This window comes from Nannospalax galili, unplaced genomic scaffold (assembly GCF_000622305.1).
Source record: "Nannospalax galili isolate Female #2095 unplaced genomic scaffold, S.galili_v1.0 scaffold293, whole genome shotgun sequence".
NCBI classification, from domain to species: domain Eukaryota; kingdom Metazoa; phylum Chordata; class Mammalia; order Rodentia; family Spalacidae; genus Nannospalax; species Nannospalax galili.
Window position 1 is genome coordinate 10954742 of NW_008337147.1, and position 18870 is coordinate 10973611.

General features: G+C 38.3%; 1 protein-coding gene across 4 annotated transcripts in view; it reads left to right on the plus strand.

The window, feature by feature from the left end:
* Arl13b (ADP ribosylation factor like GTPase 13B) overlaps nt 1–18870 on the plus strand; it is a 62926-nt gene that overhangs the window by 3831 nt on the left and 40225 nt on the right. For 3 of the 4 annotated variants that reach the window (XM_029563164.1, XM_008832242.3, XM_017797918.2), the window contains exons 2-3: nt 12276–12346; nt 18145–18394. In XM_029563164.1, coding sequence (XP_029419024.1) covers nt 12276–12346; nt 18145–18394 — 321 coding nt within the window. The remainder of the gene's footprint in view (nt 1–12275; nt 12347–18144; nt 18395–18870) is intronic. The other variant, XM_029563165.1, reaches the window with a different exon arrangement.

The following is an 18870-nucleotide window of genomic DNA, read 5'->3' on the forward strand; positions in this document are numbered from 1 at the left end:
ATTTTTTTAAGTTTAAATATGCTACTTAATATTGATACTCATGGATATATTTTCAAAAGATGTGTTTGCAAATGGGAGATGGGTAATGATTGTTAATATTCAGAATATGTGCAGCGATTACTTTGCTTACCTTAGTAAGCAAATAGTTCTGTACCTTTCTCTTCACTTAGATGCTCTCTTATTGACCTCATTTATTCATTTATTTAATGTAGTGATACTAGGGATTGAACCCAGGGCCTTGCACATACCAGGCAAGTGCTCTGCACTGAATTACACCTCCGCCGTACCGAATATATTATTTTAGAGATCAAAGATTAGATTTGTTTGATATGCACAAGGCAGGAGGCAGAGATAGAGTATTAAAGCAGGAGTCTGGGCCATTAGTGAGGAACAGGAACCCAGCCAGTTTTCAGAGGTACTTACCGTACAAGTCAGAACCTGAACCTAGGCTCTCAAGCTGTCTAAATCAATCTCAAATTGACTGTAAAGGTACACCAACAGACAAGTGACTTTCTCTAATAGAAGCAATATAGTACAATGCTAAATTTTTTGTTTTAATTTTTATTTTGAGACATAACACGATCAAACCTAAAAAAATAGTATAATACTATTGACTAAACTGTATATTGTGTTCTGAGTTTAGTCTGTTTCCACTAATATATCTCACCTCTTTTTAGTTTTTGTGTGAGATTCAATCTAGGGTTCACACTACATTTGCTATGTTTCTTTAATTTTCCTCAGTCTGTAACAGTTCCTGTGACTCTTTGAATTTCACATTGATACACTGAATAGTACTGCTCAGGGTTTTTGAGGTTGTGGATGTTTGTACAATACCTACCTCAATTTGCCTTTTTAATTTCTTATAGTTTGACTAAGGTGTTGCATTTGGGGCAGTACTGGGGCAATAATATGTCCTTGACAGTACCAAGGCACATAAGGTACCAATGTGCCTTTTTACTAGTAAGGTTAACCTTTTGATTACATAGGTATCTTCTGGGTTTCTCAATATAGTGCTTGAGTTAAATAGATTGGAATCTGAATCCTTGGAGTCTTCCTCTGCTGTTGAAGTTGTTGATCATTTCTGTCTTACAGCATTTTGAGAGAGGAAATAAATGTATGCAGGTATTCGATATATGGATGTATTAGTCATTTTCTCATTGCTATAACCAATTCCTGACAGAAGCAACTTAAGGGAAGGAGGATTTATTTTGGCCCATTAAAAAGTTTTTTAAATGTTTATTTATTTTTATGTGGGTGAATGTTTTGCCTGCATATATGTAAGTGCACCTGTGTTGTGCAATGCCTGCAGGGGCCAGAAGAAAGCAGTAGGTTCTCTGGAAGTGGAGTTACAGATGTTAGCTGTCATGTGGATGCTGGGTACTAAACCTGGGTCCTTTGCAGGAACAGCCAGTATGCTTAACTCCTGAGCCATCTCTCGAGCCCCTTAGCTCATTTTTTAAAAAATTTAATTTAATTTTTAATTTTTTCTTTTGGCCTTTTTGAGACATAGTCTCCCTGTAACCCCAGCTGGCCTGGAACTTGCTATGTAGACCAGGCTGGCTTCAAACTCACAGAGATCTGCCTGCGTCTGGCTTCCAAGTGCTGGGATCAAAGGCGTGTGCCACCACACCCAGCTCCCTTAGCTCACTTTTAAAGAGAGTAGGTGCATCTTGGAAAGGAAGACATATTTGAGTTCATGGTGGCAGGAGCTTTCAGTTAGGACTCATTTACATCTAGGTGGATCAGGACACAGAGAACAGAGAATGCTGAAGTTCAGTTGTTTTTCTCTTTTTCCCCTTTGTATTCAGTATGAGATGCCAGCCCATAGGATGGTTCCATCAGTATTCAGGGTGGGTCTTCTGTCTTCAGGTAAACCTCTGGAACAGCCTCATAAACGTTCCCAGGGTGTGTCTCCTAGGTGATTCCAAATCCAGTCAAGGTGACAGTGAAGATGAGCCATCACAATGATGTAGAGAAGTCAGTCACTCAGTACATGATGTCTCTGATTCTGAGAGAGAAGTACAGAACATAATTAATCTGCCTCTTTTGATAACTTGTCTTTATTGGGATGTTTTTGCCTTTTCTTCCTATTTTAGTACAAGAGAAATTCATTTTCCTTTCCAAGGTTAATTCATCTGCTTGTGCTCTATAGTCCATTCTCTTGCTTTAGTTATTCTGCATTCAGACTGTTCTAAAGTACAAAAATCAGATACCAGTGATCACAGCAAACTTGTAGCATCTAGGAATAAGCTTATATTTCTGTCTAAAAAAATGTGTTACTTTTATTATGAAAACCACAACTCAGAGCTTCTTGCGTATTCCTTTTTAGTGAATATTCTTATGTCTTTCTGGCCTAAACAAACTGCACTTAGTTTATTGGTTTCCCTAACACATTACTATCAGTGTAGTAACTTGAAACAATACTAGTTTATTATCTTCAAGTTTGAAGGTCAGAGGTTGGTTGAAAACTGGTCTGCAGGGTATTATACCTTCTGGAATCTACAGCAGAAGATTGTACTTTCCTTTTCCTCTTCCAGCCTCAAGAGATAACCTGCAATCCTTTCTTGGCTCATGGTCCCTCCCCTTTCTTCAGTATAAATAACATAACCAATTATATCAGTATGCCACATCCTTTTTATATGACACTTGTGACTACATTGAGTCTACTTTGGTAGCCCAAGGCAAGCTCCCTGCCTCAAAATCATTAATCACATACACAAAATTCCTTTCATATAAAGTAATGAGATTAGGAAGGCAAGGGATTAGGTTGTGAACATCTTTGAGAGGCCATTTTTCTTACTACCATACTTAACAACCTCTGTTCTACCAGTACTTTCCTCCTAGGTTTCCCAGTTCACAGATCATTATGGCACTGTCCCTAGTTCTCTCTCTTTCCATAGTTCTTTGCATAGGAACTATCTGCCCTGACCCTTCAGTATAAGTGTTCTTGGCTATACCAGTTGCTTCCTGGTAATTAAATGCAATTAATTTCATTCTCAAGATGGGTATGTACTATGTAGACCAGGCTGGCCTTGAACTCACAGAGATCCACCTGCCTCTGCCCCCTGAGTGCTGGGATTAAAGGTGTGTGCCACCAAAGGAATAAACTCAAGTAGACAATGTAAAACAGAAAAATGCAATTAATTATTTTCGATGCTGCTCACATTTCCATGCCACAGGTTCCTGCTGTCTGCCCTGTATGGCATGTTAGTGCCTTTCTTCTGTCTTCCTAGTCCCCAAATCAGAAGCTAAGAGTAATTCTGAATAGCTGTTCATGCTTTGTCTCCTGTATTGTTAGGTCCTTGGTTCTACCTATTTAATATAATAATTTCACTTATCTGTGAGGTACTTTCAGAGATCCCATAGTGATGCCTGAAACTGTGGGTATTCCCATGCCCTGTACATACTATATTTTTTCCTCTGTACCAGTGATAAGATTTAACATGTAGATTAGGCACAGTGAGACAGTAACAACTATAACTAATAATAAAATTGACCAATTATAACAATATATTGTAAAAATATGGCCAATATTGATATCTTATTCTTGGGACTACTAGTGCAATGAGGGTGACTTGAATACAAGCACTCAGGTAACTGACTAGGTTACCAGATGACTAATGGGTACACAGACTATACAGCATGGATGTACTGAACTAAGGGATATTGTGGCTCATATGCTTCATACTTGGGCAGGGCAGAGGAGGATACTACAGGATTTCATCCTACTTCTTAGATGGTATACAGCAGAAGACTTAGGAATGTATTGTAGAACTTTCTAGGAATTTTGGAGCATATTTAGTTACTTGCTGTGATTTGGTGGCATGCCCCTCTGAGGTCCACCTGTTAAAGGCTTCATCCCCAGCATGGTGCTGTTGGGAGGTGGTGGTAGCACTTTTAGGAGGTGGGGCCTACTGAAAGGAGGCTAAGTCATAGGGGTGTGACTTCAAAAGCGTTGTGGGACCCAAGCCTCTTCCATTCTCTTGTTTTCTGGCTTATAATATAAAATGCTTTTACCCTGCCACCTGCTGCCTGCCACTGTGATGTGTTGTCTTTCTGTAATAAGGACATAGAGGCTGCTTTTGCTACAAAGCAGGACTCTGTATTTGGACCTGCAGATACCCAGTGGGCAGCTAAAAGTGGGAGAAAAGCATGGCATCTCTGCCTTCATTTCGTGTCAGTCACATTCTTTACTTTCAGACTTTGAGTCAGATTCCTGTTTATTAGGATGTGAAAGTAACAGGAATTTAGAAGAAGAATGCATCCTCTTTATCTCCATCCACTTCTCTCAGAGGTCATCAACATTTGGATCGAATTTCTCTCATATCTTGATTTTTAGCATTTTCAACTGTCAAAGCTTTATTTCAGATGTTTTAGTGAGATTCAGATAACACACTGAGCATGTGGATCCCTGCTTCTGTACACTAGTGCTGTGTCCAGTGAAGTGAACTGTCATGTAATGTGTCATTTCTGCTCTGATTTTTTTTTTTCATGGAATAGCTTCCTATAACCACATTCTTTCTCTGTATAAACATAGCTAAATCTAGACCATTTATAGAGATTGCTGAGTTCTTGATTTCCTAATTAAGCTTTGCATACAGATCGGCGAGGATTATCTGATATGCTGCTGAAGGCTGAACTAGATTGTTTTACCTTCTTTTTATCCCTCTAGTTCTTCTGTATGCTTAGTAAGAACAGTAGAATTTTGGATTAAAAGCACCAAAGACATTTATATATGTACTTATATTAAAATTTAGAACTTCCTCTCTATAGTTTGAAATACTCTAGTCACATTTTTGTGTGCTACACTTTGCTCTTCAGTGTTTTAATGAAATAATCTGTCCATGATATGCATAATATTTTTGAAGTTAGAAATAAGTTTTATGTAATTATCTCAGCTTGAGTATTGTCTTTATAGGCTGACAGATGAGAAGTTTAGACTTGTAGATGTTCAAAATATTGCAACAATGCCATTCAAAAAGATGAAAATTTTATTTTATTTAAAAATATTTTTATTCTTTATTCTTTGACAATTTCACACATATATGCAATGACTCTTGATCATGTCCACTCTCAATGCCAACTCCTTCCCCTGGATTCTGCCAACATGCCTTCCTCCCACTTTCATGTCCTCTTCTTTTTAAAAACAACCCGCCATATCCAAGCAGTGCTGCCTGAATGAGCATGGGCAACCTGGCAGTGGTGACACCCTTGAAGAAAAATGACCCCCCCCCAGCAACCATCAGTTTCCAGTAGCTCCTTAACTAGGAGTGAGGCCTCATGATCCCCATCCATTGAACACAGCTGCTGTGAGTTCTTGAGGGTGGTGGCTGTGTCATGTCCAGAAGACAGCACTTCACAGCCCTCTTCTTACATTCTGCTCTTACATTCTTTCTACCTCCTCTTCTAAGATGTTTGTGTATGTGTTGGATAAAAAGGAACCCTGAGATACTAATCCTCCTCTACTAAATTTTTGGGTTTCAGCCACTCATTGACTTGAGTAACATCAGACATTAGTGCTTGGACTATAGATATCTTTGTCTGCTGAGGCACATAGCCAAAAATAGTATAAAACAGACCTTCAGTCTCTTAATCCCTACCTTTTGTTTCCTTCTTAAGGAAACAATTATTTTTTTCTTACCTAAGAATTATTTAGTTTTAAAATATTTGTTAATTATCAGGGCTGGAGTGATGGCTCAGCAATTAAGAATATTGGTTGTTCTTGCAGAAGACCTGGGTTCAAATCCCAGCACCCACATGTCAGCTAACAACTGTCCGTAACTCCAGTCCCTTGGGATCCAACAGCCTCTTCTGACCTCCACAGGCATTGCATGACACGGGTGCACTTACCTACATGCAGGCAATACATGCATACACATAAAATAAAAATAATAAAACTTTTAAAAAGTTTAAAATATTTGTTAATTATTACGTTAAGTACATGAGCATGTAACCTTTACCAGAAAATTTCAATCAAATGGATATAAAACACATGATTTGAAATACATTTTCATATTGATGTAAGGATTTATATGAATTAACTTCATTACAATACTTTCTTAATTTAAGATTATATGTATTAGCTTTCCTCAATAAAGAGGAATCAGCAGGAGGGGATGCGTTTCACTCTGGTGCTACACAGACAGTAAAGACAAGTTCTAGTTGAGGAGACTGTATGTAAGCCTTCTTGATGGTCTTGAGGGGCAGGAGGAATCCTGGCCATTGTCAGTTGCTAGGGAATGGCTGGCAGGGGGGAAGCTGACAAGTTTCAACTTGATTCTGTATTTTAAAGCAAAATATGTCATAGTTATTATTTTTAAAATAAACATGGTTCGACTATCATCAACATGCAGTTTATAACTTTAATCTGTCTGTTATGGGGTAGTCTACCCTCTTTTAGATGCAGGAACTAAGTTGTGATTCTGGATGGAGAAATATTCCAGGTTATGTTTGTTGAAAATGAGCTTTCCTCCTTGGATACTTGATTGGCAAGTGTATATTAAAGTGAGTAAATAATAAGAAGTGATTCAGGTTCTATAAAATGGTATCTGTTAATTGTTTTGGTAAACCATTGTATTTAAACTTCCCTTGGAAAGTTCTGTGAACTATCTTCTTTTTAGTAATGAAACCTGTAGTACTCTGTACCTTCCTTGCCCACAGGAATAGTGTTAGGAACAATGATAGAATGAAACACCTTTGAACTGTCAAGACATGCTATTAAAATTCAAAGCGTTAGTCATTGCAGGCTTGGGAAGAGTGGAGAACATTTAATTCTGAAGTACTTAGTTTGAGATAGTTCGCAGTTCGCAACAAGATCTCTTTTATCATTACCATTATTTTTTAGATAAAGTTTCATTTTGTAGCCTAGGCTGGCCTCAGTGTGAACCTCCTGCCTCAGTCTCCCCAGTGCTGGAATTATAGGTGTGGATTACCGCTCCCAATGACCTACTAAGATACTTTTATTTCACAGAATTTCACAGAATTTAGAATAGTTCATCTCTTAGCCCTCTGGAAATTGTCCTATAAATGCCATCTTCATGTTCTCAGGTTTTCACAGGCAAGCTCCTTTACCATGAGCCATCTTGCTGGCATTTCTTCTTTCTCCTTCCTTCCTTCCTTCCTTCTTTCTTTCCTTCCTTCCTTCCTTCCTTCCTTCCTTCCTTCCTTCCTTCCTTCCTTCTCTTCCTCCTTCTCTTCCTCCTCCTCCTCATTATTATTATTATTATTAAATTATATGTGTATGAGTGTTTTCCTGTATATATCTAAGTGTGTCCATGTTACACGATGCCAAAGGAGGACAGAAGAGGGAATTTGAGCCCCTGGAACTGGTGCTACAAACAGTTGTCAGCTGCCATGTGAGTGCTGGGAACTGAACCCAGGTCCTCTGCAAGAGCAGCCAGTTCTCTTAACCACTGAGGCATCTCTCCAGCCCCCCTTTATTATTATTTTTTAATATTGAACTTTTTATTTATTTTTTATTCTGAGATGTACTCTTTAATACTAGGTTTTATTAACTTCAAGACAATAGGATATCTTCTTGTGTTATCAGGGATTGTGGAATAAGGGTTTGCAGAATCCCTTAACTTCTGCTTGCATTCCCCCTCCCACTGTTTGGCAAACTTAGACAGTTTAGCTCAGGAGGAACATTAGCTAAGAAGATTCGCTGACCTTTGCTATCTCTAGCTCTGTTTTTTCTCTTTCTCAACCCCCACCCACTTGTCTTTTTTGAGCTAAACATTGTATTTCATTTTTCAGTTTTCATCCTTATGATACTAAAGAGACACATGTCAGGCTCAAATGACTAAACTGGCAGGAAAGTAAAGTATCTATAATTTAAATTATGTTATTCAGAATATATTAAGAACATAATTAATAGTAGCATTTGGAGACTTGCAGAAGTAGATGAACATTTTAAGCTGTCCTGGTGCCACTTTAGCATAGAAATCATGTCTGGGCATTTTGGATCCATAATGTCTAATGTGTTTTTATTGAACTCTTGTCTGAACAAATGACAAAATGATTGATCTTACTGCTAGTGTCAGTTTTTCTAGACTCTGTAGGCCCAAGAGCACTGTATACTTTCTCTTTCTGTTTGAAACGCTATGTATTTGGAGTGATCATAAGGCTTGAGTTACCTAAAATAGTTATGATGCTACATTATTCATTTCTTTCTGGATAATCGCTATTTTGTTTAGGAAATTATTTTATACTTACTTTGTTCTTAACTATTTCATTACTTAAATTTTTATTCTCCCTACAGTTCCAGATGACCTGGAACTCACTATATAGACTGGCCTGGCCTAAATCTCACAGAGATTGGCCTGCCTCTGCCTCCAGAGTGCTGGAATGAAAAGCATGTACCATCATGCCTGGCTTGATATTTAATTCTCATTTGTTAATTATTCAAATCATTTTGAACTTTTCAAAAAATAATTGCATTCTAAATGTCTCGGCTTTTTAGGAAGTAAATTACTATTCACAGTTGATAATGCAGGTATGTTTCGTATGCATAGAGACACATAGATGATACATGGTCCCTCATCTCTGTATATTCCTCATCTGCTATGGATCTTTGACATTCTTACTGGCCTCACCAGCAGCTGGGTGGCTTTAGGGGCCAAGGATACTATTTATTATTGTACTGAGTCAAGTTTAACTGTGACCACCATTTATCTGTCATGATAGGTTGAAAATTTTATAAAAGCCTAGGGCTCTTGGATAACAAAGAAACTAACATGCAGAATAAATTGATTCTGTCTTTGTAAAATCCAGGGTCCGTACTCAAGCTGACAAGGCCTAGACATTCTGTCCTCTTATGTGTCTCTTTTTCTCAAAGTGGTTTTACCACACTGGCCTCCTTGATGTGCCTTACCTCATACATGTTCTTTACATTATGGTCTTTACACTAGCTCTGCTTTCTTGCCCAAGTATGTTTGTAACTCTCTCTTCAAGACCTTGGCCTGCCTTGATCACTCTGTGAAACTTCCTTGACCTCCCACCTCCACTCTTAGTCCCCTTTACCTTTATCCATGTTAATTTGTTTTTTTTTCCACATTAGTAACCTTCTTAACCTTCTAACATACTATATACTTTATATTTGACTTATTTGTTGTACTATTTTCTCTCTTGTCCCAAATGTAAACTTAATAAGGAGGAATTGGTGTGTGTGTGTGTGTGTGTGTGTGTGTGTGTGTGCGTGCGTGTGTGTTTTGTTATGGTGATGGATGCTCTAATAAGTAGTTTTATCTTAAATACTTAAGAATGTGTGTATAGAACTGTGTCAGTGATTATTTGCTAAATGACCAGTTTGGCTTTTATAAGCTGGAGTGTTTCTTCCTTAGCCTGTGACCCATTCCTGTAATAACACCCTCACCTCTATTCTTTCTCTTTTTATGTGAACTCTGAATACATCTGGAAGAAAAAGAGAAAAGCCCAGATTTAAGAGAGCCAGGCCTAGACAATTTAAAGAACACTCTTTACTGCCATCTGAATTTTATTTATTTATTTATTTATTTATTTATTTATTTATTTATTTATTTATTATTTTTGTGTCTGAGTGTATTGCCTGCATGTGTGTAAGAGTACATGTGTCATTCAGTGTCTGCAGAGGTCAGACGAGGGTGTCAGATTCCCCTGGAACTGGTTGTTAGCCGCCATGTGGGTGCTGGGAATTGAACTCAGGTCCTCTGCAAGAGTAACCAGCTCTCCTAGCTGCTGAGCCATCTCTCCAAGCCCCCACTGAATTCTGTCTTTAGCCCTCTTTTGGATCTTTGCCATTGAGAAATGAGTATATTTGTATTAGTAATACAAGTAATACCTGGGTTCCTATTGGTTTGCTCAGAATTCCTGAGTAGGTGGTTTTAGTGTTGGCTGATCTGGGCCGTTGAGTGCCTGATGCATATGGACTGAGCTTAGGACTCCAGGCTTTGAGGGGCCTCCAGATGATTCTGGCTCTAGGCATTCAGAGTGGAGGGCATCCCCGAGCTGGTTGCTAGTGGTTGCTAGTGGCTTATCACTCAGCAGCTAGTGTAATCCTCAAATCTTAGCAGCAGGTGGCAGTAGTAGCAGTCAGTGCCAGCCCCAAAGCCTTTTTGTGCCAGGCAGTAAATCTCCTAACTGGCTGCTGTAACCCTGGGTTTTGCGATCCTTGGCTTTGACAGTAACAGGAGTTACAGCTTTTGAGCATTGGTACCTTCACCCCTTAGGACTTTGGCAGCGCCCTAGAACTCTTGCAGAAACTGGGGCCCACAGTCCTCACCTTTGTTTCTGACTTCTCTTTCCTTCCACCATCCTCTGCCTCTGGTACCATTGGCACTGCTGTCGCTGCCACTGAGGTAATGGGTGTTGTAACTCCACAAGCACCTCTTCTTGTTATCAGCTTGACCTGTGCTACTTTTTAAAATCAAAGAAGACAAAGAAAATGCCATTCAGAAGAAGCCTTTGATTAGACCCCATCCCCAGATGACTCAGCAAGTGAGCCAAACAGCCTGACTGTATAGCCAGGAGCAGGATGTGGCATAGTGTGGAATACAAATGAAGGCTTATATTTGTACCACTGACAGCACAAAGCACAGCTTCCGTATCTACCATCCCAGGTCTTGTATATGGACCTGTCATTCATCTTATATAAGGAAGGATCACAGGTCCCATAATTTGTCAATCAGTGGCTCCATGCTGAGTTACTGAGGAAGTACTCTGGTTCTCCTCCCATCCCATCCTGAGGAACAATAGCTTTATGGTCATCTAAAGTACACTAAAACTTGCCTCACCAGGAATGCCTTCCAAGGCCAGTGCAGGTTGTCTGAAGTGTGTGTGTGTGTGTGTGTGTGTGTGTGTGTGTGTGTATGTGTACACAATATCCCACAATAAAGACTTTAAAAATGTAAAGCTAACAATGTCACCAATGTGTAATTGTGTTTAACATCATTTACCAGTGCTTATAATGCTTGACCCCTATTTCTGTGCCAAGCAGAACTTTGAACCCCTGTGCTCTGACTGTGGCCCTAACAGGGCAGTGGTGCTACCTCATGCTTCTCTCTGTTTCCCAAAGATTTTCATTCCTGGATCGGTGGTGGTGATGATGATGATGATGATGATGATGATGATGAGCTGTTTGACTTTTTACACTGTGTGGTGTTCACCCTGGTACAGAGATGAGCTTTAGGAAAGACTGAGTCAGCAGTTTAGCAGAAGCAGTATATAATCTTCTCAGGTTGAAGGAGTTAAGTATTAGGATTTATGCTGACCTGGTGGCTGATTCATTGTTGGACTTTTGACAAATTGTTTAACTTTTATGGGCTTACATTTCTTCAGATGTAAAGCCGAACTAGATTTTTGTTGTTGTTTTTAGCTCTGTGGAGTTTTGCTGAATCAGCCGAAATATTTTAAACTTTATGATTTCATAATCATATTTGCACCAACAGTGCAGCTTCCAGTCCCACCTGTCATAGGCCTTGGATATGGACCAGTTACAGACCTTATATAATATAATAGCTGCAAGTCCTACATTGCACCAATCACTGTGATTGTTGAAAGCCTCTTTAGAACTGTTACCTCTTCATTCTAGGCCTGGTGGTGTGGGCGTGGTGAAGGAGGCAGGTGGAGCTCTGTGAAATCCAGATCAGTCTGGTCTACATAGCAAGTTCCAGACCTGGGGCTACAGGGAGACCCTGTCCGGAAAAAAAAAAAAAAAGTTACTACTTAATAACCATGTCATATCACATCTGTCAAGTTGTGTTAAAGATTTACATTTGGTAAGGTGCTATGTATTTAAAGACAGAGTTGGGCCTAGTACCTAGCAAGCGTTCTTTCTTTGTGTACTTCATAAGACAGACAAGTATACCATAGAATCGAGTCACTCATAGTAACCAATAACTCAGGGTTATATATCATTTCCCTTCCTTCCTTCCTTCCTTCCTTCCTTCCTTCCTTCCTTCCTTCCTTCCTTCCTTCCTTCCTCTTTTTCTCTTTCTTTCTTTCTTTCTTTCTTTCTTTCTTTCTTTCTTTCTTTCTTTCTTTCTTTCTTTCTATCACTTATCTTGTATATTAGATAATTTTTGTTTAGTGAACAGGAGGATAACAATTTAGTGGTTTCTCCATGAATTCTGCTTTTGAATTTATACTTTATTCCATATTCTATTTCCTAGCATCCAATAGATTGGCTGATATGTGGCATATGCTCCTTAAATGTTGCTTGAATGAATAACTTTGCTTAAATTTTTTCCTTCGATACTAAATTAACAAAGAAAGTGATTTTGAATTTTCATTATTTTAAGAAAGGTGACTCTTGTGATGGTGGGACTTGACAATGCTGGTAAAACGGCCACAGCAAAGGGAATCCAAGGAGGTAAGTGAAAGTATTTGTGTGCTTTCTGAACCCTTGATTTTTTTCAGAATCATTCATTTATGTCAGTTGCTTTTGTGTATTAATTGGGCAGAGATCGTGCACTTCTTTGCTTTGAGTTGTTAATATACTGTGCGTGCTCTGGCTTCCTGCTTACCAGCCTTTTACATGTTTCAGATTTGAAAACATTGAGAGGTGCAGTCTCCTTGACCTCTTTGATAAGCTTAAGGGATTGTATCTGTTTGAGACAACAGGAAGGAGAAAAGAAGAGAAAGAATGGCAAGCCTTTGGCTTCACAATACCCATTTTCTACTTAGATTTGTTTGGCCAGATTGTAGTTGCACAGCTACCTCTAGATGCAGTAGAAGAGAAATAACACACATACTAAGTATTTAGAGGGCATTATTTGTTACTTATTAACACCTTACCCAGCTTTCTGTGGGAGGAAGATACTTTGTCACCACAGATTCTGCAATGAGGTATTGGATGTCAGTTATGTCCCTGTAGTCTTCTAAAGTCTTTTTGCTATTTCTAGTCTGAATCCTTGCAGAGCATTCACTGTTGTCATCTAATCCAGGGGTCAGCAAACCTTTTCTGTAAAGAAACAATAAATATTTTAGGCTTTGGGGCCATCAGTGACTTGCCAACTACACAACTCTGACACTATAGTGTGAAAGCAGCTGTAACAGTAGGCAAATGAGTGTGACCATACTTTAACACAGTAAGACTTGAATTTCATGTAATTTCCACATGTAATGGCATAATCTGCTTTAAATTCTTAGTCATTTAAAAATACAAAACACTTTTTTAACTCGTGGGCCGTACACAAACGTGGGGCAAGGTAGACTTTACTTGAATGCTGTGACACCTGACATTCCTTTCAGACCTTATAGTCAAGAAAGCATACATCTAAAGATTGGCTAATCAGACCATTTAATTCATTGTGTGTGCTGAGAACGTCCCCTTTCTGTTAGGCTCTTTCTTTTCTATATTCTAATTCCACATATCCATCTGATCTGGAAAATACTCTAGGTGTCACATAGCAGACTAAAAATCACAACTGCCTTGCGGTTTGGGTTCTTTTCTGCTCTTTTAACTTTCTTTAGCTCTTACATATTATGTAGTCAGCTTCGGTACTGACTGATAGCTTACCTTTAATTTTTTTTTAAAGTTTTCACTTATATAGAACTATTTGAAGTCCCCCAAATAAATCCTCCTATCTTTTGCATTTTTGTTTCTGATGTTCCCACTGGTCTTATCATACTGAGTAGCTGCTTTAAAAACTTTTAATTTTTTGAGACAGGATCTTGCTATGTAGTTCAGGCTGGCTTTTAGCAATCCTCCTGTCTTAGCCTCTCAAATGCTAGGATTACACACATGAGCTACCAAAGATTGATTTTTACCATGTAGTCTCCTCTTTTATAAAATTTGCTTCCAACCATCACCATCCTGGCAACTATTAATAGAACTGACTTTGTCCTCTTTTAGGACCCATTCTTACGTGTACCTTTCCTAGTTGAGTTTTGTTTATCTCTCCACTTCTCTAGACTGTAAATCCTCTAAGGGCAATTTTGCTCATTTCGATATCCCAGTTGTTTAAAGCATGTTCCTTGGGAGTAGTAGACAGCCTTTGTAAAACAGCTCCATGGCATCTGCTGTTGCACTTATTTCTGTTTCCGCTCGTTCTTCTCAGTTTTTTAAAAATTTGGCATTTGAATTTGATTGTTTCTGTTGAGATGGATGTACCTCCTTTCTACCTATATTGCTCTTGCTTAAATCCATACCCCAACATCTCTCACCTGTAATGGTCACAATAGCTTCTTCATCTAAAAGAATCTTCCTTGTCATGGACTTTGCTTTTGCTTTTGACTGTTCCTTTTCATGACTATCAAAATGATTCTGTTAGTTGGACATAAGTTCAACTGGTATAACAGAAATACATATCTGAAATAATAGTGGTTGAACAAGAATGAAGGCTTTTTTTTTTTCCTCTCCCTGGTAACAGCCCAGACAGAGGTTGTGTAGAACAAGTATGGCACCTCGTGATTTTGGGAACTCACCTCTTTTTCCTACTTGCTTTCCCTGCTGTCTTCTCTCTCGTACATGGCCTGAGGTAGTTTTCTACAATATTCTGAAATCTGTGTTTGGGTGTCTGAGTTGGTAGCTAGGGTTAGATTTAACTTAGCTGTAGTGGGAGTGTTTGTACTATTGAAAATGGCATACACAACATCAGAGTTTTCTTCCTACCTCCAAGTACTTTGATAATTATTTACCAGCACACCCCTGACTAGTCTTCCTAGCACTTCCTCTCATGGCTGCGAGCTGCCAGCTGACTCTGGCAAGGTAGTCTTTCCTAAATTATGTTCGTGTGCCCATATTTTTTTTAAATATCTAGAAATGTCTTGTTGTCCAATAGTGTTTCCTAATAGAAACTGTTTTTTTCTATGGATTATATCTTGCTTTGTTGGATATTAACATCTTCACTTTGTTATAGTCATTTGTTATATGTGTTTCCTAAGTAGCCCCAAAATTCTGTAGATCAGAAGATAGATCTGAGGGATCTTTGTATTTCTTGAACCTTGCACATGACTTAGCATATAATAGATGCCCCCTAAAATATTTATTCATTATATATTTTCATTTTATATTAGACTTATTGTGTCTTAGTATATACTTTACTGTGAATCTCAGGACTGAGGCTCATGTATCTCTATACCCTTAATTGATCTGTAATAGTTCTGTAGTAAATGATGATAGGAGTGGATGAATAAACACCTGGAAGGACAGTAGGGAAGATCAATGTATGGACAGGGTTTTACTGTTTTAGCAGTGTTGTGGTATAGTATTGAGTTTTTTATGCAATGTGTAAATCCTTTGGATGCAAAGACATGGTTCTGCCAATTGGGAAGGTAATAGATTGTTAGGAAAATCATTTAGAAAATAGGATACTATGATAGAGGGTGAAGTTGATAATGGAAGTAGGAAGGAATCATCAGAAAATGATTCCTGGGGAGAAATTGTGCCTGAATATGTAGTATTGTCTTAAAACACAAATCCTGAATGTGAGTCAGAGGGGAATAAGGGTATTCTGTGTCCTGGCTTTTTTTTTGTAGTCCTGTAGATCTCATTTCAGTAGTAAAAGCTTTTGAGTCTTGAGGACTTAAATTTAGGGTCCTGATTTTTTTTCCTTTGACACAGGGTCATACTATGTAGTCTGGGCTGGCCTCAAGCTCATGTCTTCCTGCCTCACCCTCCCTGGTGCTGCGATTACAGATATGTGCTACCATGCCTGGACAACCTTGAAAGCATTTTTTAAAGGATCTCATACATGTTAGATAAGTGCTGTACCACAGAGCTATATCATCAGCCTACACTTGCAAATATTTCTTAGTGTGAGCTGGTTTACTAGGAATATAATTACCGATTTATCTCTTATGTTCTCTTGCTTAGAATCGTTCTCTTTTCTGTTTCTAATTTCATTGCTATTTGCATTCCCCTTGTTTTTTGAAGCCTCTGTAGATCATCTCACCCCTTCCTTTTTATGGTCTTCCTCTTGAATTGCTTATCGGGCTTTTTCACAAAACATAAAATCTGTGCCATTTTCATTATTTGATCTCTGTGTTTTATACTGTTACATTCTTTTAGTATAGCCATTTTATCTCATTCACATTTTTGTTCTGTTGTAGGTTCTTGTCTAAATAGGCATGAGATACAGCTTTGTTCTCTTATGTTCCAGCATAGTCCAGTTATTTTTATTGATGAGTGACAATGGTATATATTTATTTAGTACCTTCTTTTTCTTTTGGCAGAGTCTCCTGTGGCCATTGAACTTTCTAAGTAGCCTAGGGTGATGTTGAACTTCTGATTGATCCTCTTGTTTGTAGCTCCTGAGTGCTTAGGATTACAGGCATACATTGCAATGCTTGATTATGCAGTACTTGGGAATCCAACCCAAGGCTTCATGCATAGGCAGGCACTTTACCAACTGAGTTACGTCTTCAACCCCTACTTCCACATTTTAAGTATCTGTGTGATCCCGTTTTAGAAGAATCATGCTACCTCTTTTAGGTCTAACCTTACCTTTTTGTCTTTCTAAGTGATAGTAGCAAAAATGTGGCTCAAAGTCTCTCAGTCTTTAAAGTGGTTTCCAAAACAGAGTGGTGGTACCCTGCAAGTCTGTTTCATAGTTATAGTAACTAAGCTTAGAAAAATGCCTTGCATATTTGTCATAGTCAATGTTTTGTTAAATGTAGGAATTAGTTACTATAAACCAGTGTTGTTTAATAGAATTTCTGTAGTGATAGGACTGGTCTACATTGAGTTTGTTTGACAAGGTGGGCTACTAACAACATTTGGCTTTTGAGAATTTGCAATATAGCCGGTATACCTGAGGAACTGAATTTTAGATTTTAATTCATTTTCTTATCATATAAAAGGGGATAGAGAGATGCCTCAGTGGTTAAAGAGAGTGAACCGCTCTTGCAGAAGACCTGAGTTTAGTCCCAGTACCCACACTGGGCAACTCACAACTGTCTGTAACTTCAGCCCCAGGGGATCTGACACCTCTGACCTCTGAGGGCACCTGCACTCACATGAACTTGCTTACACAGGCATACAGACATACACATACACATAATTAAAAATAATTTTTTAAAATATTAAAAATTTAAAAGTCTTATGTGGTATTGAGCTACTCTTGAACTGTGCAGCTCTAAACAAGTTATGTGGAGTAGGATTTACAGTAGATTCTAGTGATAGGGAATAGAAGAGACACACATGATGGCATAGCTTTTCCCTATAACTAACCACTAAATCAGCAGTGTCTGTAGTGTTTAAAAAGCTCTCACTTGTCTATTCCTTTTTATTCTCATATCTTTCTGAGAAATGGCCTGCCATACATTTTCAGTCATAGCTCTACTTTAGTCACCAGAATTGTATCTGTGTCTGTCAGGTACCTTCAGTGTTTTCAGAATCGTCTTCATTCTGGCGTCAGCCTGTTTGGACTTATGGATTTGCCAGGCATGGTCACACATACCTGTCATCCGAACACTCAAGAAGCTGAGGCAGGAGGATCACAAATCTGAGGCCCATGTAGGCTACATAAAAGACCTTCTTGTCTCACAAAGCAAACCCAACCCAAAGTGTTAAGAATCTATTTCAGTTACTGTGTTTAGTTGCTTGCCACTTGCTTGACTACCCATTTCCCATGTATAGGTTACCCTTGCTACCCAGGTTTCCAGCCGAACCCCCTTCCTTGTACAGAGTCCTCTATGACTGTCATTATCATTACTGCTCCTTGGCAGTTGTGATCACGTGTCCCCTTTGCCTTCTTTGCGTAGGCATATACAGAATTACTCTTCTCATCCCAAACCTGACAATTATACATTTATTGTAACATACAAAAAGCATTTTCTTATAGTAATGGTGAATATGAATTCTGTTTGTACACTTTCCTCAAAAGTCTCTCTATTCCAGTTGTAGCTTTAATTTATCGAGTTTAAAAAGAATTGTCATATTCTTTGTAGCTTCTATTTTTTATTTTTCTAAACTCCTTTTAATTTTTAAAAGTTGTTTCTGGGTTTTCCTTATCAATCACAGAAGTTGTAGCAGTTCTCTGGACTGGCTGTGATGTTGAAGGGTTAAACCAATGTGTTTAGATGTAGTGTTTTCCCATCAGTAAATGATTTTTCCATTTTGTAGTAGCATATGAATAACACTTTTAATGTAATTCAAGTAAGTAGAGATAAATTAATGGTATTGACTAAAGTCTAAAGGTTGTTGTTTTGTATCATTTGAAACAGAGCACCCTGAAGATGTAGCTCCTACTGTTGGATTTTCTAAAATTGATCTGAGACAAGGAAAGTTTGAAGTTACAATCTTTGACTTGGGAGGAGGAAAAAGAATTCGAGGAATTTGGAAGAATTACTATGCCGAGTCCTATGGAGTAATATTTGTTGTGGATTCCAGTGATGAAGAGAGAATGGAAGAAACAAAAGAGACAATGTCAGAGGTGCTAAGACACCCTAGGATATCAGGAAAGCCTATATTGGTGTAAGTAATATTGATGCTCTTGTACAGGGGCCATAGCATTAGTCAAGAGAGAAATTTGTTACAAAATATTAAATAAACGAAGGTGGTCATGTAGTAGTGTAATAAAATGTATTCAGTTGTCTGAGTTGTTGACATTCTGCAGCCTATTAAAATGTTTTTTTTCGGATAAAAGGTTGAGACTATGCTATTAGCAAAACTTATAATTCAATCTCCTGGGTGTTCAAATATAAGCTCTTGTTTTATTTGATATTCTACTTTGTATTGAATTTTACATTTTGAGCAAGGTTTTAGACTTAAAAACATTTTTTTTTCCTTTGTTTTTGCTGTTCTAAGGATTCAACCCAGTGCCTTAGACAAATGCTCAGTCATGGCTATACCAGCAACCTAGTTTTTTGAGACAAGATCAACTTGCTATGTAACTTAGGCTGGGTTTAAACTCTCGATCCTCCTGCCTCTGCTTCCTGAGTCTAGAATTT